Source organism: Phyllostomus discolor, chromosome 14 (assembly GCF_004126475.2).
Source record: "Phyllostomus discolor isolate MPI-MPIP mPhyDis1 chromosome 14, mPhyDis1.pri.v3, whole genome shotgun sequence".
NCBI lineage: Eukaryota > Metazoa > Chordata > Mammalia > Chiroptera > Phyllostomidae > Phyllostomus > Phyllostomus discolor.
The window spans coordinates 39,326,058-39,347,914 of record NC_040916.2 but is presented as its reverse complement, the minus strand read 5'-3'; the positions used below and the strand labels follow the sequence as shown (position 1 = coordinate 39,347,914).

The 21,857-nt window shown below is 38.7% G+C and overlaps 1 protein-coding gene and 1 long non-coding RNA gene across 3 annotated transcripts in view; both read left to right on the top strand.

Annotated features, from left to right (window-relative positions):
* TRIM33 (tripartite motif containing 33) overlaps nt 1-21,857 on the top strand; it is a 97,774-nt gene that overhangs the window by 53,572 nt on the left and 22,345 nt on the right. For both annotated transcript variants that reach the window (XM_028502697.2, XM_028502696.2), the window contains exons 5-11: nt 5,739-5,855; nt 9,042-9,156; nt 12,048-12,194; nt 12,628-12,745; nt 14,033-14,307; nt 14,911-15,075; nt 18,190-18,387. In XM_028502697.2, coding sequence (XP_028358498.1) covers nt 5,739-5,855; nt 9,042-9,156; nt 12,048-12,194; nt 12,628-12,745; nt 14,033-14,307; nt 14,911-15,075; nt 18,190-18,387 — 1,135 coding nt within the window. The remainder of the gene's footprint in view (nt 1-5,738; nt 5,856-9,041; nt 9,157-12,047; nt 12,195-12,627; nt 12,746-14,032; nt 14,308-14,910; nt 15,076-18,189; nt 18,388-21,857) is intronic.
* Nucleotides 5,865-7,871, top strand: LOC118498142. The gene is made up of 2 exons (XR_004900662.1): nt 5,865-6,517; nt 7,327-7,871. It is a non-coding gene; the product is annotated as an uncharacterized LOC118498142 (long non-coding RNA).

The window sequence follows — 21,857 nt, the reverse complement described above, 5'->3', positions numbered from 1 at the left end:
TTATGACCGTTATCTCCCCTTTATTTAGAGCTTAAGGAACAGAATCTCGTTTTAAATTATTCTTCGGAACACTCTGTCTGTGCATAGTAAGCTTTTGTTGTTGAAGGATTGAGGTTTTATTTTGTCACAAAGGAAACAATTTAAAATTACTGCTAAAACTGGCAGTGATAACTAGCATTAAGCTCCCATTTTGCTTTTGTAATCAAAGTACTATGCTTATTATTAAGTGCTTTGTGTGTTTTGCTCAATGTAATTCTTAGAACAGTCCTGTAAGATAAATATGGTTGTTTCATACTTAAGGACTTAGACATAGAGGGTTGTTCAAATCATCCAACTCATACTATGAAGATAGTTATATACTACTAAAATAGTCATTAAGTTTTTCTTTTTTTTTTTTTAATTAACTGGTGGGTTTTTTTTTTTAAGGTTTTATTTATTTATTTTTAGAGAGGGAAGGGAGGGAGGGGGAGAGAGAGAGAGAAACATTAATGTGCGGTTGCTAGGGGTCATGGCCTGCAACCCAGGCATGTGCCCTGACTGGGAATCGAACCTGCGACACTTTGGTTGGCAGCCTGCGCTCAATCCACTGAGCTACTCCAGCCAGGGAAATTTTTCTAAAGATTAAATGAGAGTGTGTGTAAGATATTTATTAGTAGAGTGCCTGAAAATACAAGTTCTCAAAACAGGCTAGCTATTGCTAGCTGTAGATTGATAAATCCTTAGATAAAATATTATGTTTGGGATTTTCAAAGTAATCTTGAGGATACAGTGGGTGGATATTTTGACAAAATTGGCTATAAATGAATCCTTTTTGAAAGTAGGTGAAAGGTTTCATGGACTTGAACCTCTATAATGTATGTTTGAAATTTTATGTAAGTTTTAAGTGAAATACCTGAATTAAAAAAGAAACTGAGTCAGAATTACTATTTTATTTTTTGATACACAATTTGGATACAAACTAAGATGACTTATTGCCCTAGGGGTGCCAGAGTAAAATCTTACCAATTGTGTATATGCTGACAATTACTAAGAATAATACTACTGTAATTACTTGGCAAGAATAGTAGAATTCGTGTGCAGCCTAGGACCTGATAAAATTCTAAATGTGCATTCAGAAGCTATAGCTCTTAAGTTATTAGCTAAGTGATTCTCAGCCTTTTAAAAAATAATCCTTTTATTATTCATCGCACATTATTTACCTCTGACAACCAGATTTTCAAAATTTTTTTAGCAAACTGCATTAATATATTTCTTTTTCTTTCTTAAAGATTTTATTTATTTATTTATTTTTTAGAGAGGAAAGGGAGGGAGGGGGAGAGAGAAAGACAGACAGACAGACAGACAGACATCAATGTGCAGTTGCTGGGGGCCGTGGCCTGCAACCCAGCCAGACATGTGCCCTGACTAGGAATCGAACCTGCGATGTTTGGTTTGCAGCACTGAGCTATACCAGCCAGGGTCTGCATTAATATATTTCTTAATAAGAAAAAAGCATCTAAGCATGGTGATGAATTCTGTTCAAAACCAGAATAACTCAGTATATTATACTGAGTTTCTATAATTCTAGCCAAAGGCACAGAAAGCCTTACTTTTAACCTGTCCTGACTAAATCATAGGGCTATATAACTTTTACTTAGGTATTTTTGAAATATTAAAAATAGCTCATTGTGCCCTGGCTGGCGTAGCTCACTGGATTGAGTGCGGGCTGGGAACCAAAGTGTCCGAGGTTCGATTCCCAGCCAGGGTACATGCCTGGGTTGCAGGCCATAACCCCCAGCAACCGCACATTGATGTTTCTCTCTCTCTCTCTCCCTCTCTCTTTCTCTCTCCCTCTCTCTCCCTCCCTCCCTCTCTCTCTCTCTCTCCCCCCTTCCCTCTCTAAAAATAAATAAATAAAATCTTTAAAAAAATAGCTCATTGTGATTAAGAAGACTATGCTAAGAATCACTGCTTCATATGTAAGATTAAAATTTAAGAAACTACTTTCATGTGTTTACATATTAATCAGACTTACGCTTAATCTGTTTATTGGTTATGCATTCTCCCCACTTCTGAAGTATTTCAGTTATAATTTGGTTAGTTAGAAAAGAAAATTCAGTGTTAGTTTATTCTGTTAGCTAAGAAAATCAGAAGTAGGATGCAGCCAAAACTATTTTCCTATTACTCCTTTTTTTTTTGCAAGCTCCAGCTAGTGTTTTTCTTCTAATAATACATTTGAATTTATTCAAATGAACAGAGACATATCTGATCATCATTTTGCAGTTGATATTTTGATGGTTCACTATTATTTATTATCTGAGTCCAACTTCAACAAAACAGCTCTTTACTTACCTCCTTTCAGAGCTTTGCCTTCTTTTCCAAGGCCTTTAAAATAGCAAATGGCTTCAGAATTATGTATTTGTGTCCATTCATATTTTTTCCTTCAATGAAAGTACCTTTCTGCCCTGGCTGGCATGGCTCAGAGGATTGAGTGCAGGCCTGCAAACCAAAGGGTCCTGGTTCAATTCCCAGTCAGGGCACATGCCTGGGTTGCAGGCCAGGTCCCAGGTCCGAGGTAGGGGGGTTCAAAAAGCAACCACACATTGATGTTTCTGTCTTTCTCTGACCCTTCCCCTCTGTCTAAATATAAAGAAAACTCTTTAAAGAAAAAAGAAAGAAAGCACCTTTTCTGCGAGTTTGTTTATCTTGAAAGCTCTTACTCATTTTTAACATCCAGCTCGGTTGTAAACTCCTGTGTAAGGGAAGGAGATGACGCACACTTTCACCTACGTGTGTTCCTAGTGTGTTTGCTGCGTGTTCACGTGAATGCAGCAAAGATATTTTTGGAAAGAGGATTCTAAAACATTTATTTTGAGGGGAAAAGAGAAATGAATTTGTAAAGATTAAACTTCTCAATTAAATATTTGTGAAGTATGGTTCCGGTTGACTTTTCTACCAGTGCTTTTCTTTTTGTGCTGGCATAATCAAATTCTGCATCCAGAGATCTTTCTTCCTCACAATATAAAGCTCATTAAGTCAAAAGGGTTAATGTGGTAATATCATATTCCTACTTTATTTTTACAAATGTAACAAAATTATATTTTGGACCCGGAGAAATTATGGTAAACGAATGCTGCTCTTCAATGAAGGAGCAGTCCTTGGGTCACCTCCTTAACAGTAGAGCCTCTTTTTTAAAAAGCTTTTTCAATTAAGGTGCCCCCATGTTTTCGTGCTGTTTAATTAATATCTAATGCAAATTATAATGGGTAGACTTTACAATATAGGCAGGAGTGTTTTTTGCTTTAAAATATTTGTCTTAAAAATGGTTAAAAAAAGGGTAAATTTTTAATGTCTGTTTTGCTACAATAAGAAATTCTTACTGCACAAAATAAAAACCTCATTGCCAGATGTTCTTTGTGACACCGATTCCCATATTGCTCTTTACTTCCATCTCACACTACTTATTTTTCCTTTATCTCTTGAACCCCACCACAAGCAAGCGTTTTTAATGTTTACAACTCTATCACCTTTCCTCCTGTATTTACCTTCACTGAGACTCTCACTGAAGCCCAAGTACCTAGATGCTCCTAGTCTTCCTCTTCATCTCAGTTCCTGCCTGTAGTGATTTCGTATCCATATAGACAATTCTAACTTAGGTAGTAGCTTGAGTTCTGCTACCCGTCCTGCTTTCACTCTGCCTTAGCCAGGCATTCAGTTTTTAGGTTATACTGTGGATCTTACCTGAACTCGAGCCATATGAACTCCCAAACCACCAAGATGCTGATCTCTCTGATATAGTTTGTTGTTTAAGCTTATTTGTTTAGCTGTACCAACTGGTTTTATACCTTGATTACTCAGCTGAGCTACCATCATAGATTTCTAATTGCTCTTCCCTTCTCCCTTCTTCAGACCTGTCTTTTGCATTTTTGTCTGATGATTGTCCTAGAATGGGTATGTGATTACTATATCTTGGTTAGAATTCTTCAAGGGTTTCCCGTTACTGAGAGAATGAAAATCCAAAAATTAGACTCGTTATACTCAGCCCTTCACAGTCTGTTCTCAAGTTTATCAATCATTGTCTCATATTCTGACCTTTGCATGGTTTTCTTTGGCTAAATTGAATTATTTATAGTTCCTGTGTGCCTTTGTTGTGACTTCCGTGTGAAGCTTTCCTTGGTGGTGAGACAGAGTAAGGCAGCGCTCCTGTTGCAAACCGGACGGGAAGTCCATACAGAAAGTATCCAGCCATGTAATACGAAAAATAGAGATACAGCGCAACTATGCCTCAGCTCCCTTCCAAGTGGGCACCATGGGGCCTCACCCAGTTCTCCTAGTCACCTTCAGCTGCCTGTCATATTTTCCTGAATCTCATCGATGATCTGAAATTTCTTTTTTTGCAAAGGTGATTTTAGCTTTGGGAAAAGCCAGAAGTTGTAAGGCGGGACATCTGAGCTGTAGGGCTGAGTCACCTGGGTGATTTGATGTTTTGCCAAAAAACTGCAGGAGATGTGATGCAAGAGCAGGTGTGTTGTTGTGATGAAGCTGCCAGTCACCAGTTGCCCATAGCTGTGGCCTTTTGTATCATCCCGATAGTATTTGGGGAAGAATGTTCGAGCTTAACACAAAATTCGATGCAGATTTGTTGTTCTACTTGCTCAGTCATTTTGAATGTTATGGCCACACAGTGCACATGCTCACTCAACAGAGTCTACCGCCCCCCGCTGACTAGTACAGTGAAGTCATCATTGTCCACGCATGCACATTCCTGTCCACTCTCCTTGGCTGCCAGGTTACATCGATGTCATGCAAACCGTTCTTGTTGTATTAACAACGTCTGGACTTTTTCTGGGCAGACCTCGTATACCTCCATCATAGCTCTTATGAGTGTGCTAGCTGTCGTTCTATACTTGTGCTGATTTATTTTGAGCATATGAACAATAATAGATATTTTTAATCCATGTGTTCCTAGCGTATAGAAGAAGCCCCAGAATATTTGTTGACTTAATGAACAATTTACACAAAGGACATGAAACTAGCAAAGAAAATTATTCTACCTTTTTAGTAACCAATGAACTGTAGTCTTTACTATCAAGTCTTAATTTTCACTATTATAATACTAGAAAATCTTAACATACATCACTTATGTTGATAGTTACAATAAAACTGATTTCAGTGATTTTTTTCATTGATAAACTCTTTGGAAAAGTTGGACAACATAAAGTATCTAGAACTGAAGAAATATTTTAAGTGGTGATTATAAAGACCAAATAAAGACTAAAAGTCAGGTGCAAAATTGCATGTACATTATGATTACAGTTGAATCTAAAGATGCATAATAAAAGACTGAGGAATTATATATTACAGTGATAGCAATTTTATAATGTTGGAAATATGGATGGTTTTCTTTTGAAAGTATTTTCTATGATGTGGTTGTCTTGCGGTATAAAATGTATACAACATATGGCAGTATTAGGATTTTTTTTAAAAAATTTAATTCTGAATCAAAATTCTAATGTAAAGAGCCAACACTTAAACAGTTTTTAAGTATTTTTTTTAATCTTACAGTGGCTTTTCAATATTGGGTCCAATGGGGAGGGACTGGTAGTTAAAAGTTGATATGACACAAGGTATGCATGGCTGGCCTAGAACGTTGATCATTTAAGTAAGGTTTCAGGATTTACCCATGCAGCAATGCTTCATTTCCAAAGTCTTCATCATAAATTTCCTGTTTTAAATATCATTTTTGTTTTGGTTTTAAGGTACCAGTTTTTAGAAGAAGCTTTTCAAAACCAGAAAGGTGCAATTGAGAATCTACTGGCCAAACTTCTTGAGAAGAAGAATTATGTTCATTTTGCAGCTACTCAGGTGCAGAATAGGTAAGTGTGTTACCATGAAGCTATAATTTCACTTTCATGATTAAACATGGTCCAATTTAAATGTTTTTCTTTTCATGTTAAGCATATTAAAATATTTTGGGGGAGGGATAAATGGTATAAGTTTGAGTTTATATTTGTCAATTAAGTAAAATTTAATAGACCAACATTTTGAATAGTCTTTTAGGCTGGATACATCTTTGACTGTTTTTATAATTAGTAAGACTCTAATCTTGGTAAGCCTTAGTTAAATGTGGAAAATGCAATTGATACATAGAATTAACTACAGACTATTGAAGACACAGAATAGAGGAGAATGTGAAGAGTGGTGGACAAATTTATTTTCTCATATGTAAAACAATCACTAAAGACTACTTTTTAGTTGTGTTATTATAAGGTGAATATATAACACAGTTTCTGGCACATAGTAAACTCTTAAATTTTGATTTTGATCTGATAAAATTCTATTGATTTTATCAGTAACACAATGAGTATTAAAAAATTCTATATTGGTTCATTTCTGAATTAATTAATTTTATTGGTAAAATAGGTGGGAGTAAGTTCCAGAAGTGAACAGATTGACAAAACGAGGACCTTTAACGTAGGAAGACAAGTACTCGGAGCTGGCATAATTAAAGCGTGTGTGTTCCTAGAGGTAGGGATAGGTGTTGGGAACCGCCCTGCCTGGTATCAGAAGCTGTAACCCCTGCCAAGGCTAAGGCTGAGGGAATGACCTTGGACTGTAAGTCAGCAAGGAGACAAAAGCTTATCTCCCTGGCTCAGGAGCGCTGCTTCTGCTCCTTTTACTTCATCCATATCTGGCCCCCAATGCTTGGCCGGTTAGCCAATGACGAGTAAGATTCCCCAAGGGGGGAATGATCTAAGACAGGCACCATCATGTGGGAGGCCCCCAAGGAAGGACTTTGGGGGCTACAGCAAAAGGGGGTGATGGACCCCTGCCCCTCGGCTTTGACAAAAACTGAGTCCTCCTTGTCTGCGAGAAAATCTCCTAATCTCTTGGCTGCCTTACTTCCCTTGCTCCACCTAAGCCTGAAACAATGACAGAGGGTGGTGCAGCCCTGTGCTGGAAAGGGCGGGCTCCCCGGGTGATCTGGCCTAAGAAAGAATATGTAAAATCCTGTGAAACCTGCTTTGTTTAGAATGCTCTCAATTAAGTGATAAGGGTCCAAGGAAGAAGTAAGTTTGTTCCTCAGAGTTTTACAGCTCTTTAGCTATCTGACCCTGACTCAAAATAGGCCCTCAGACTTCTTTGTTACCTGTTGTTTGATCCTTACTTCCTGGTAATGATTAATGAGCTTTACCTGAATTCCGGACTCTCTCCACTAGAGAGAGTGTTCGTTTCATCCCTATTTCTCCACAGGACTCTGTTGTCCGTGTGTATGTTTTTCTCGTGTTTCGACAAGCCATCTACAGTGTTCCGCGGTCACTGCCGGTTGGTGGCCATGACAGATAGGGTTAATAATGTTTGTTCTTTGGACTCACAGATAATAGATAATACTTTCAGAATATTACAGTTAACTTATGATTATTTAAAACCAAATTTCACATAGTACTAAAAATATTAAGTAGATGAACAAATGGTACATTATGAGTTAGAAAATAGTATATATTGAACAGTAAGGTGGTAGAATTTTCATTCTAAGAAGTTGCAGGTGTATGTGAATAACACTAGTTGTGGACGGTTAGGTTCTTGTGTATGTCAGGGTGTTGTGGATGTGTGACGTGTTGTGGGTGATACTGGAGACAGTACCTGTCTCCTCATAAATTACATATGGATGTCTTTTTCAGAAAGGATGGTGAGTTGATGCATGTGGCAGTCTTATATTTTTGCCTGTATGTTTTTTATATATGTTCCTGAATCTGTGTGGAGAAGTGGAACAAGAAGTTTATGTTTTATAAGATTGCAAAGGATTGGAAAGATTGATGGTTTCATCTTCAGAAAGCCTTAAAAAAGGGTGTTAAAATCTCTAATGTTACTTTCCTTTTTAGACACATTTTTTGATGACCTGTCTTTATTTTTTAATGTACATTCATTTTTTTTCTTCGACATGGTTGAACACGCAGTAGGCATTCCTAAGTCCAGTGAGAGTCCGACTGTGGCTGTTCTCTGCTTTGAGCATGTTTGATAATTTTAGTTTTAGCAAAATCATTTTGAGTCCCCTATGTCTTATAAGTAATCAGAATACTCATTTTTTTAAAAATGTTTTCCATTGACTTTAAGGACAGAATTGAATAAAATTTTCAAATAAGTTTCCAAACAAGTGCCGATATATAGACAAAGGAGGGAAAACTATATTATTATGATTGAGTGTGTTAAAAGTTACTCGGATTTGATCTTGGCAAATTAAGGTCAATTTAGGGGTTGAAAGTGTGGGTTATATATATAGTTTGTACAGAAGCAGAGTGTATAAAAGTTGTGAAGGCTTCCTTATTGTTGTTTAACATTTTATTTATTTATATTGGTGGGATTTCCCCCTTTCTAATTTGTAAATAACAGAGTATCAGCTATTTCATATTTGCAACAAAAGCTTTTTTAACCACAGTGGAAGCTTATATCTATTTGTAGAACATCTAATAGCTATTTTAAAAGAACGGATTGAAAATGTTTTATGCCTTTAACTGTATACAATAAGAAACCATTTTGAGAAGATCTATGAAAGGGGTATGTTAGGATCCATGTGTGAAGTGGTTAAGTTATAAATGAAAATTAATGCCTCTAAGCTTAATTCCTGCTATTTGAAAAGATAATTATTGGTTGCAACATTGGGTATTTTTTGCACATTGTTACTGAAAAGAATTAAGATTAATTAGAACCAGTGTGCCAGAATCGATACTAACCAGCAATTGTTGATGTCAAATGTCTGTATAATATGTTTGTCATAGGAACTAAAGGAGATTACCATCTAGATTAATAAACTGGCCTTTATGAATTTAATTTAAAATGACTGAATATTTAAATATTTAATCCATTCTTTGTCTATATATATATATATATATATAACTTGTTTTGACCAAATTGAGTGGTTAGGTCTGCTGAAACATAAGTTACACATTTTGACAAAGGTTTAATTTTAGTTGCTTGGTTAAGTGCCCAATTGGATGAATTTCTGTAATAGTTGATGATTTAGAGATAAGTTGATAACCCGATGATGCATTTCTCTTATTCAGGATAAAAGAAGTAAACGAGACTAACAAGCGAGTAGAACAGGAAATAAAGGTGGCCATTTTCACCCTTATCAATGAAATTAATAAGAAAGGAAAATCTCTCTTACAGCAGCTAGAGGTACGGTTCAAAGCCAAACTCAAAAACTGCTTCTGTTACTCTTTAGCTGTTTTTAATGTTTATTATTGAAAGCTCTTTTAGATTGGTTGTGGGGGACAGGGAAGTAAACTACAAAATCTTTTTTCATGTGCTGTTGGAAAATGGACCTTTTTTTTTTTTTTTGAGTTAGTTACTTTGCCCCACAATTTAATAGCACTGATTTTAGCTGTATAAATTAGGAAAGAGTGTTGTTCTCTTAGGAATGAAAGAATTATTACTAAAATGTGATGTAAATGCAGACAAGGCTGACCCATCACATTGGCGTCCCCCCTTTCCCAATTTAACTTTTACCTGCATATGAACGTATACTGGGAGCCTGCTTGAATCATTTGCATGTTTCACTTTATTTTAAAAATATTCCGTAGTTTTGTAAAAATGGCTCATTTTGAAATTTGTAAATTTTAAACTTACTGATAGTTTTGTTATATTAGGTCTTTGTTTTGCATATTTGAGATTAATATGTAGGTGTAAATTTCTAGATGTGAGTCCAGTCAATTTGTGAAACCCAAATTAAGTTTTAATCAAAGACGCATCTCTGCTGACTACACTTGATTGGTTCTCAAAACTTCGTGCTCTTAAGTAGGCTTAGATGATAGGCAGTTATATTTTCTGCACCACTGAATAACAGCAGTTTAAAGTACGTGAGTAACTTCATTACTATTAACCTCAGATTTTCCATAGCAGATTTTTTTCTGTTCCATTTTTTTTTTTGTAGAACACTGGAGAAATATTAGACACATAATTACATACAAATTAAAGAAATTATGTTAGCGGTAGTGTCATTTCTGATTTCATTTTTTCATTGAGATACAAAAGTGCTCTAACACATACTGTTTTCTTAAAAAATAATTTCTCATTTTTAGAGAGAGGGGAAAGGAAGGAGAAAGAGAAGGAGAGAAACATTAATGTGTGGTTGCCTCTTGTGGTCCCCACACTGGGGACCTGGCCCACATCCCAGGCATGTTCCCTGACTGGGAATTGAACCAGCGACCCTTTGGTTCCCAAGTTGGTGCTCAATCCACTGAGCCACACCAGCCAGGGCTGTAACACATATTGTTAAAGTTGGTGGTTTTTTTCCTGTTATATATCCAGCCAGTGGCACTTAATCCTGATAGATTTTTGTTTTCAGAAAGACCCTTCTGATAGAGAGAACACTGAGTATGCAACTGTTTTTGATGTCTTTTAACTTGCTGTAAATACAGTTTAACTATAGGTCTAAAATAATGTTTTTAAACCATTTCAAGAACTATGGAATTAAGAGATGCCTCGTAATGCTAAAATACACATAAATACCATACATTATTACCATATTATACATTATTACCATAATAGTAAGTTTGCCACACACTCCGTTGCTGATAATTTAAATAACAGATGTTTTCTAGTGTAATGTGTTCCAAAACTTTGTAAAATAGAGTTTTTCCTAGGTTTTATAAGAGGAATGATTTCCAGTGAAGTTGTCAAACTTTTCTCAGCTGGATACTTTTACTCATTGATTTACATTATAAAATGAGAAACTTGTTTCCTTAGGGAAAAAAATTGTCCAATAAACCAAGTTGACTGAAAAGGGGTTGAGAAGGAAGTAGATGGGTTGTTGGGTTGCCGGACCCGTGTCAAAGCGCAGCGGGCGTCACCTCTCCTTTCCGAGGGCCGTCCTTCCCAGAAGGCAGTTTGTCTTTCCTCTGTAGCGTTTCTTCCGGGTTACTCTTTCCTTCAACCCTCACTCACTCACTCACTCACTCACTCACTCGTTCTTCATGAACTTGCGTCAGATCAAAAGTTCCCCTAACCTCTACTCTTAGAGCTCTAAAATTCATCTTTCTCATTTTGTCTGAGTATTTAAAAGAAGAGATTTGAACATCCGCCTCATGCCATGCCAGGAGGGGGCACTGGTAACAGGAAGTTTTCTTTGGCCTGAGAAGTATAATAAGTTAAGATTATATAATGTTATTTCTAAAGGTCAGCTTATTATGCCGTAGACTCCATGTAGTGGGTTAGCCCAGCAATTTTCAACCTCTTTCATCTCATGGCACACGTAAACTAATTACTAAAATTCTCTGGCACACCAAAAAATATATTTTTTTGCTGATCTGACAAAAAATAAGCATAATTTTGAATCATTCGTAACAGATGGCTATTGTTGTGTTGGCTGTTGTCATTTAAAAATTAAAAAAAAGTTTCTCCTCACTCAAGGACATGCTTATTGACTTTAGAGAGAGGGAAAGGAAAGGAGACAGAAAGAGAGAAACATGGATGAGAGAAACATTCATCGGTTGCCTCTTGTACGTGCCCCAAGTGGGAACTGAACCTGCAACCTAGACATGTGCCCTGACTGGGAATCAAACCTGCAGCCTTTTGGTTTATGGGACAACACTCCATTCAGCTGAGCCACACTGGTTGGGGCATGTTGTCATTTTTTTACTTTGACAATCTAAGGGAAAAGATGCCAATGCCCTGACTATAAATGGTCAGATATTGCATGCTTTAAAAATTTTTGCAGCACACCTGTTGGAAATTGCTGGATTAGCCTAACAGAAAGACACTATCTTTAACACAGACATTTCATCTTTTGAAGGAAAAAAAATATATAAGTAACATTAATTTCTGTATATGGAATGCCCTTTTTAGCCTGGAGAACTAAGTTTAGGTCCCAGTTTTGTGAGTGATTTTTCCCTTGATTATTGGCTCATTGAATAATGAGGAGCTCATTAACTTATCCATTTTTAGCTTCTGTTTGTACTGTTCCCATTTTAAAAAAGAAATAGACGCACTGTGCTCATTTTCAATAGAAATCATGACTTGATTTTTTTTTTCATATAGAAGTCTTTGGTGAATCTCTTGTTCTGTTTCAGAATGTTACAAAAGAAAGACAGATGAAGTTACTGCAGCAGCAGAATGACATCACAGGCCTGTCCCGGCAGGTGAAGCACGTTATGAACTTTACAAACTGGGCGATTGCAAGTGGCAGCAGCACAGCCTTGCTGTACAGCAAGCGACTGGTGAGACTCATGGGGTCTTTATTTTTAAGTTGGCTTTATGATACATTTAGTGAACTGCACCTGTTTAAAGGGTAGATTTTGAATTTTGGCAGATGTAGTCACTACCACATCAAGACATAGGAAATCTCCATCACCCACAAGTTTCCTCGTTCCCCTCTACCCCTGGCCCTAGGCAATTATTAGCTGATTTCTGTCTTTTCTAGAATTTCATGTAAGTGGATTCGCACAGTATTCTATTTTGAAGATACCATCATCAGAACGGCAGAAATTCAAGCATGTGCATTTGATTGCTAATGTAGATAGTCTTTCAACACTGATACTGTCTCTTTTGAGACTGGCACTATGGGGCTACATGAGCTTTTATGTCTTTATCTTGTATGTTTTTTCAAGTGATACTTAATTTTAAGACTAATGTGAATTTTTTCCCTTTAAGATTACTTTTCAATTGCGCCATATTTTGAAAGCTCGTTGTGATCCTGTCCCTGCTGCTAATGGAGCAATACGTTTCCATTGTGATCCCACCTTCTGGGCAAAGAATGTAGTCAATTTAGGTGAGAAACAATTAGTTTTATGAATATAACTTGAAACACTGAATTAGGAGGAGGAAGCATCTAAAGTAAACTTTAGATACTGAAAGTTTTTTAACTTCACTCTGACATATAAACTTGGAAAATATGTTTTTCATTGGAAACTCACTTGGACTATGTTCATTACATTTTTAAGAATGTTGAGAGTCTCCTGTATAGTTTTAAAAAATGTGTATCATTCTAAACATTTCCCCACATCTTTTAAATTGACATTGGCTGTCTCACATTGAAAACTCAGCAAACGGGTCTCCACTCTCTGGAAGAACTTGTGAGATGCTTAGTAGTTTGTATATAATTATACCGAATCCTCCTCTAGAGGAGGGTGCCCAGGATGCTGATGTGTCTGAAAGGCGTGTCCTGAGGATTGTTGGAAGGGTCAGAGTAGCTTGTTTCACATGGAAGAGAAATGGACTTTGCTTTTGTCACTCTGCAGTGTGGGACTAAGGACCACCAGTGAAGGTTATGGGACAACAGACCAGTTGCTTGGCTTGTGCTAAGGCAAAACCCTAAAACTTAGAGTTGTGTACAGATTGTGTAAACTCACTTATAAAGGAGCCAGATCCTTACCATTGGAAGCTGTAAAAGCAGAAGTGATGGCCTTCCGTAAAAAAGTAATCTTTGTGTATGTTCCAATTTGGCTGTAACCTTAGATCAGGCGTCAGCAAACTGTTTTTGAGTGGCATGATAGCTAAGTTTGCTTTTTACATTTTAAAGGGTTGTAAAAACAAGGTTTGCCGCTCTACCTTGTATCAGACCTTCCTGAAATGTCCTCCTTTTAGGAAGCAATGGGCTCTGTGAGAAGTAAGGAAGATTGTCATTTCTAAGGACATATTTCCGCGGAAGACAGCTGTGTAGCATTGTAGTATCCTGCCCTGCATATTTTGGCAATTCAGAGGCACATGAAATCAGCAATTGTAATCTTGAGTGTTCTTGTATCTTGTCAGAGGAGAACTGATTTGGATGGACTAGATGGGCCTCCTCTGATAACGTCTCTTTTAGCTCTTCAGTGTTCTGTACGTGTATGTAAATAATATATTCTGAATAATCAAAAGTCAACTATTTGGCTTTGAACTATACTAGGTTTCCAACCTCTGTCATCTTTTAAACCTAGCTCCCATCCCTACTGTACTGTTGGAACCTTTGAGTTCTGAGAGTTTTCAGAGGAAAGGGGAAAAGATAATGATTAATCCACAAAGTGTAGATGACTTACTTGATTAGATGCAAATCATTCTCATTTTTTAAATCTTTCAGGTAATCTAGTAATAGAGAGTAAACCAGCTCCTGGGTATACTCCTAATGTTGTAGTCGGGCAAGTCCCTCCAGGGACAAACCACATTAGTAAAACCCCTGGACAGATTAACTTAGCACAGCTTCGGCTCCAGCACATGCAACAGCAAGTGTATGCACAGAAGCATCAGCAGTTGCAACAAATGAGGATGCAGCAACCACCTGCACCTGTAGCAACGACGACGACAACAACACAGCAGCATCCACGACAAGCAGCCCCTCAGATGTTACAACAGCAGGTGAGTATTACATCACAGCATTACTGCTGTAACTGGCGAATACCTCAGGACTACACGCTGTCCCCTGTAGATGAGTAACACATTTCAAAGTGACATGTAGGGAGAGAGCTCCAAGGTCAGAGTTAAGTATTTGTTCTGGGTACGGCAGGGTAATTGTGAGGAAGGACAGTAAGTAACCATGGGAAACAAAATTAATTCACTAGTACACAAATGTTGTTGTTCTTCCATACCAGACCTTTGTTTTGTATGTGTGGTTTTGGGCCAAAGAGCCAGATTATTTTTGTGCAATTTCTAATACATGCTTTGGGCTTTTGTTAAAACCATTCCCATTCTTGTATCTTTCCTTCCTTCCCCTCCCCTATCCAAATCAGACCTTAATCCAGAGTTGGGTAAGTTAATGCTTTAAACACATAGAAACCTTGAGAGAAGGGGCTTTCAGGCTACAGATGAGGAGAATGACTTACTCACTTTTTAATTTATGTATCCCGACTGAATTATTTTTAGTTTATGTATCCTGACTGAATTATTTTTACCATAACATTTTATGATTGAAATACAAATTTATTAAAAACATTATATAAATGCCATTTCTGCCCTTTGTAGCCTCCTAGGCTGATCAGTGTGCAAGCGATGCAGAGGAACAACATGAACTGTGGATCTTTCCAAGCCCATCAGATGAGACTAGCTCAGAACGCTGCCCGAATATCAGGGATACCCCGGCACAGCGGCCCTCAGTATTCCATGATGCAGCCACACCTCCAAAGACAAGTATGCCTAGAGTTCCATTTGTAAGAATCATACAATTTTAAAACTAAAAGACACCATTTTTCTTAATCACTTGGTGGGAGGGTCATTGATACCTTTGAGAATTTGATGAATGCTGTGTATCTTCTTGTCCCAGAAAAATGCACGTAGATAATAACATTTTGTATTTAATTTTAAGAGTTCATTTGATGCCATTAAATCTTTTATATACTCTGGATTTAGAACCTTTAATCTAGTCCACCCAATTCATTTTACAGAATTAAGTAACAAAGGAGCTCATTATTTGTCCACAACCACAAGATACAATGGTAAAATCAAGATTAGAACCTTAGTTTCCTGAAATTGTTTTTTTGCTCTTTTAAATGTGACGTTTTGAACCTAATACATAAAAAGGACTTTAAAAACAAACGTGTGCTATTAATTTTTGTTTTTACTTCTCTATACATACTATTGTTCTTTTCAGGATATAGTTATGCCTATCCTTAAAAATAAATGTATTTAGAGACACATTTTCTAGTCTTTGCCTGAATAGTATTGTAGATTATATAAGAGACGGGATTTTTAAGATTTTATTTGTTTTTAGAGAGGGGGGGGAAAGGGGAGAGAGAGAGAGAAGGAGAGAAACATCAATTGGTTGCCTCTCATAAGTGCCCCAACCAGGGACCAAACCCGCAACCGAGGCATGTGCTGTGACCAGGAGTCAAACTGATGACCCATCTTGCTTTGCGGCACAGTGCCTAAGTATCTGAGCCACACTGGTCAGGGCAGAGACATGGTTTTGAAGTGAAGCTACTTTTACATGGGATTTGTAGTTATAAAAGCATGCAGGTCACTTTTTATCAGAGTGATGTTTCTTTAAAGACCACCAGAGTGACTCGGAGGCCTTGTCAGAAACACCTTCAAAGCCATGCCCGCTCCGAATCAGAATTTCTAGGCGAGGATGCTCAGAAATGTGTAAGCGCTCACTAGCTCTCTTGGATCCGTCTGTATACTAAAACGGACAAATACCGTCTTCTTAGAGCAGTGTGCCCTCAGCTTTTTGGGCCAGGTACTTCTGGAAAGGCTTTTGAAAAATATGTGCTCCCTCACGTTTGAAGATTGACATTTAAAAGTTTCATTGTAAGTTTAACTGTAAATAGTTGCAAGGACACGGTTTGTTTCTGGCATACTGTAAATACATAAAGTAAAACACAATTTTAAAAAAATTATTTATTTTTTTATCCTCACCCGGGGATATTTTTTCATTGCTTTTACAAAGAGAGCAAGGGGGAGAGAGGGAAACATGGAATGGTTGCCGTCTGTAAGCACCCCAACTAGGTATAGAACTCAAGAGCTAGGTATACTCCCTGACCAGGAATCGAACCCATAACCTTTCGGTTCTGGGACGACGCCCCAACCAACTGAGCCACACTGGCCAGGGCTAAAACCTTTATTTTATTCTAGTGAGTGAATCCACTGGAGTCCCAAATACCATGGCGAACTCTTTCTCTTTTTTCTAATTCTTCACCTGAGGATATGCTCATTGATTTTAGAGGGAGGAGAAGGGAGGGAGAGGCATCAATAATTTGCCTTCTGAGTGCGCCCTGACTGGGGACTGAACCTGTAACCTAGGCATGTGCCCTGATGGAGAATTGAACCTGCAGCCTTTTGGTTTACAAGACGACACTCCAACAACCGAGCCACGTCGGCCAGGGTGCACAGCCTTTTGAAAGTCAAGATTTTACATTCCCTTCTTTCCTGGAAGTTGACTATCTCTTCTATTAATTCCTCTATAGCATTTCATCTTAATATGTATATTTGTTTGATAAAGTTATAAATCAGTCTTTTAGAATTTTTCTGTGGAAAAAATGTCTTTTAATTTAAAAATTCTTAAATTTCTAGTGATGGTAAGGCTATTATTAAACTTTGGCTATCTTTAGACCAGATTTTTATTACAATTATTCCCATACAATTATTTAAACAACATACATGTTTACATGCTTGAAGAATGTTAGGAAACAAAAAGTAAAATTCTTGTAGATCTGCATTGCTTTGTGAGGGAAGTGGAACCTTTCCCCTCTTCCTTTCCAATTGTATATGTTTGTATGCCTGTTACTCGCTGTTGGAGTAAGTCAGTTCAACATCAATTTTTATTACTAGCTTGTGTGTGGGTTTTTTTGTTGTTGCTGTTGTTTTTGTAATGCTTGGGAAACTTGTTCACAAAAATACGTATCTGGGAATTAAACGAGTATTTCTTAGTTCTTTGGACATTTCCTAGGTTATCAGAGCTTCAGCTCACAATGAGCTGTGAAAACTTTTTCTAAAATCTTATCAGGTCTTTATCTTAATTTTTGTTGCTCATCAAATATCAGAACCCACTTAAAGATTAGTTACTCCAGTTTTGGAGCGAGGCACTTGATCAGCAGCTTGACAGCCTCGTTGTACCTTCGCTTCTCTCTCTCTTCCCCCGCCCTGCCCCCCAAACCCTGGGGCGTTGTGGTAGATGAGATTAGGAATAGGTCAGAGGTTTGCTATTAAAAAAAAAAAAAGATTTTATTTGTTTTTAGACAAAGGGGAAAGGAGGGAGAAAGAGAGACATCACTGTGTGGTTGCCTCTGATGTGTTCCCTACTGGGGACCTGGCCCAAACCCAGGCATATGCCCTGACTGGGAATCGAACCAGTGGCCCTTTGGTTTGCAGGCTGGCACTCAATCTACTGAGCCACACCAGCCAGGGCTGATTACTTTTATTTTTAAAAAGACAAAGACTCAAAGAGGAACATAGACAGAATAGTGGTTTTCCTGGTGTGCTGTAGGAAAACTTAACTTGGTGGTTTCCTGTTACATACATCTTTGTTCTGCGTAAGACCATGTTATTACCAGACTGACAGGTTGGAAATTATTGCCAAGTCTGTTTTTTCCTAAATACTGCACAAAAATGAATAGAAAAATGAAAAGACTTAACTTAGAATTACAGTTTTTTACCTGTGTAAGTTTGAGAGGACTTGCTTCTTTGTTTCTCAACTATAGGTATCAGATACTTGTATATCCTTCCTAAGTTAAAACTGGTTGTCAGGGTATATTCCTATTAGGATTATCTTGGCCGATTAAGTGATGATAACACTTTCTTTCCTAACAGCACTCAAACCCAGGGCATGCTGGACCCTTTCCTGTTGTGTCAGCACACAACACAATCAACCCGACCAGCCCTACCACAGCTACCATGGCAAGTGCAAATCGCGGCCCCACCAGCCCGTCTGTTACAGCAATAGAGCTGATCCCCTCAGTTACCAATCCAGAAAACCTTCCATCGCTACCAGATATTCCACCCATACAGGTTGGTATTTAAGTTGAATGAAGGATTTCAAATCTCATGTTCATTAGGGAATTTGAGTATATTTTTCTGGTCATTTTAAAATTTAGGCAAAACGTTTTTTGAAATTTCCAAAGAGTTGGTTGTATTTGAATTTTTTAAAGTTACATGTACTAAAACTAGCACTCCTCAATATTTTTAAGTTATAAGATGTAAACCACTTATCTTTCTCTCACCTGCCAACAGGTAAACCTTCAGTTAGGTGAAGCCCTCCTTGTGTGGTTTGGATCCAGAGAGGAGACCCAGGACCAACATGTGGTCGAGTCTTTGTCATTTCTGTTAGGTTCATTGTGCAGACAGGCTGGACCAGAAGGGAGAGCCTGGTGGGCTAGGTGTCAGGGGTGCCTGGGGTGTGCTGCAGCAGGAGGGCGGGCGAGGGGAAGGGAGAGCCTGCGGGGTCTCTGAGGCACGCTGCCCCTTTCCCTGGCAGCTTTTTACTGAACAAAGGTCTTCAGTGCTTTCTGTAATTTTGCTAATTCATTTGATTCAAAAACATTTTGTATTTTTAAACGTAAATATAACCTTCAAAGATTATACCGAGCTGTATCCTCATGAGATGCTGTGGGAGCAGGGTGCAGTGAGACTGCTGAGTCACTGGGGCCCTGACTATCAATGGCCGATGTTGAACACTCTAGTATTTTTGATGGGTTTCTAAGACTTAGTTTAAGGGATGTTTCTTTAATTCCAATGTTGTTTCAAAACCACTCATTCATTGTAAATTCTCTTAATCTGATTGCTTTCCTGATGTTAAGGGGGATCTTTATTGGCAGAGCAAATTGTAGTTGTGTTGGTACTGAGAGTTCTGGACTAAATATATGGAAAATTTTGGAGTATATAAATAAAATTGCTAAGTTATAAGTTTACAATTTACAAAGAACTTTGAGTATCAGAGTTTCAGTGTATCAGTTTAATACTTGAAATCATTTCATATATGTAATATCTCTACTTTATGGATGACAGTAAGAAGTTAGTGACTTTCTCAGAGTTACCCAGTAAATGGAAACGTTGTAATAGAAAGTGCAACTCCTGATTACCAGTCCAGTTCCTCCCCTCCTGTTCGTAGAGCTAGCAGGGAGGTAGTTTGGGATTGGAGGCCTGGAACGGTATTAGTATTGAGAGGCCTGGGCACTCAGAGAAAGGTATGTAAGTGTCCAAGGAGTCAGTCATTCACGTTTTACTAAGCACTTACTGTATGCTCAAGTCCTGGGGCATTACCAATAAAAAGATAAATAAAACTTGGTTTCAGTTCTTAAGAAACTTGCTAATGTCAAACTTAACATAATTTGCTAGGGTCACTCTGGCCTTTGGTCCAGTTCTTCCTCACACAGACCGAGTGCTGGAAGTGCAGGTGCTCCGCGTCCTTGAGAAGTGGGACATCCCGGGGGAAGTGGGCTCACGTGGCACCTTCCTCGTCATCTCGCCCAGGAGAGCTGTGCGGTCAAGACAGAAAGCTCGGTGTGCGTGCCCTCCCGTGTTCAGTTTGTAAAGTGGGTCGGAGACTAGAGGCCATGACTTCACCGAGGAGCTCTTTCTTCCTTGCACACATCTGACCTTATTTTTATTTATAGATTTGTGGAAGTATCATAGGCTTTTAAAAATTGAGATATAATTCACATGTCATAAAATCCAACTTTTAAAAACGTACAGTTTGTTAGTTTTTAGTATATTTCACCATCACTACTGTGTCCAGAACATTGCATCACGCCTGAAAGAAACTCTGGACCTGTTAGCAGCCACTTTCCATTTATTTCCCTCTCCAGCCCGGAAGCCACTCATTCCCACCGCAGAAACCACTCGTTCCTGCCTGTTCCTGCCCAGGGCTGCACCTTTGTCTGGCATTGTTTCAGGCTAAGTCAGGCAGGGAAAGTAAGGCAACCAAGAGAGTATGCATTTCCCTGTTCTGGACATTTTGTATGACTGAGGTTATATGTGGAGGGGCTCCGCTTGCAGAGTGCCGCCCCCATCCACCACGGATGAGAATAAGTCTACCAAGACATAATATGCTTGGGGAGGAAAGGTGGCCGATCTCTTACAGGAGAAGGGCCTTGAGCCTGTTCCTCAGTGGGCTTTTCCTGAGCTCAGTTTGCACAGGAATACAAGTAAAGCTCATCAGTCATTGTCAGGCAGTAATGATCAAACAATAGATAACATTCAAAGAACTATGAGGGCTTATTCTGAGTCAGGGTCAGTTAGCTAAAGGTCCATAAACTTTGGGAAACAAGCTCCTTTTTATGCCCGGACCCTTATTAGAAAATTGAGGGCATTCTAAGTAAAGCAGGTTTCACAGGATTTTACGCATTCTTTCTTAGGCCTGATCACCCCTGGGAAACACCTGTTCCTGCCCAGGGCTGCACCGCCCTCCGGCATTGTTTCAGGCTTAAGGCAGGCAGGGGAAGTAAGGCAGCCTAGAGATTAGGAGACTTCTTGCAGACAGAATGAGGACTCAGGCTATGTCAAAGTTGAGGGGCAAGGGTCCATCGCCCCCTTTTTCTGTAGCCCCCCAAGACATTCTCTGATGGCCCCATCACAACCATGTGTGTCTTAGGTCACCCTCCCTTGAGGACTCTCACCCATCATTGGCTAACCAGTCATCCGCCCCGGGGCCCAACCAGGGTGAAGTGAAGGAGGCAGAGGCAGCAGCCCAGCTGGGAAGACAAGCTTCGTCTCAGTGGCTTATGGTCCCAAGGTCTGTTTACTCAGCCTTAGCCATGTGGCATTACAGCTTCTGAAACCAGGCAGGGCGGTTCCCAACAACCATACAGTACGTGGCCTTTTGTGACTAGCACTTTTCACTGAGCATAATGTTTTCCAGGTCCATTCATACCATAGCATGTGTCAGTATTGAATTCCTTTTTATGGCAGACTATTCTGTTGTGTGGATGAATCACATTTGCTCATACATCAGTTGATGGACGTTTGGGTCTCCACATTTTGGCTGTTAGGAGTAATGCTGCTCTGAACATGTGAACGAACACAGGCTATCAGCCCTTGGTGCTGAATTTCTGGGAATGGAAATTCAGGGTCCTAATGTGAGTATGTTTGTGTTTTTGAGGAACTGCCAAACTTGTCCACAGTGTCTGCACCATCTTGTATTCCCAGCAGCAGTGTGTGAGGGTTTCTGTTTCTCCACATTCTCACGGCCGCTTGTTACTGTCACTGATTTTTGAAAGGAATTAGAGGTGTTACCACAAAATGACAAAGTAAGAAATAGTTCACCATATGAACCAAAAATAGCAAAGGAAGCAAACCTGTTATCTCTGGAAGAATCCCTTTTCTCCTGTCCTGTAGTTGCCATGGTGCAGTAAAAGGACACCTGGGGGGAGCTGTCCCAGCGGAGATGAGGCAGCGTTAATTATGTAACACAAACGGGCAATAAACACAGAGATGATTTTGGATATTTGCTGACATATCTTAATACTGATCATTATGGCCAC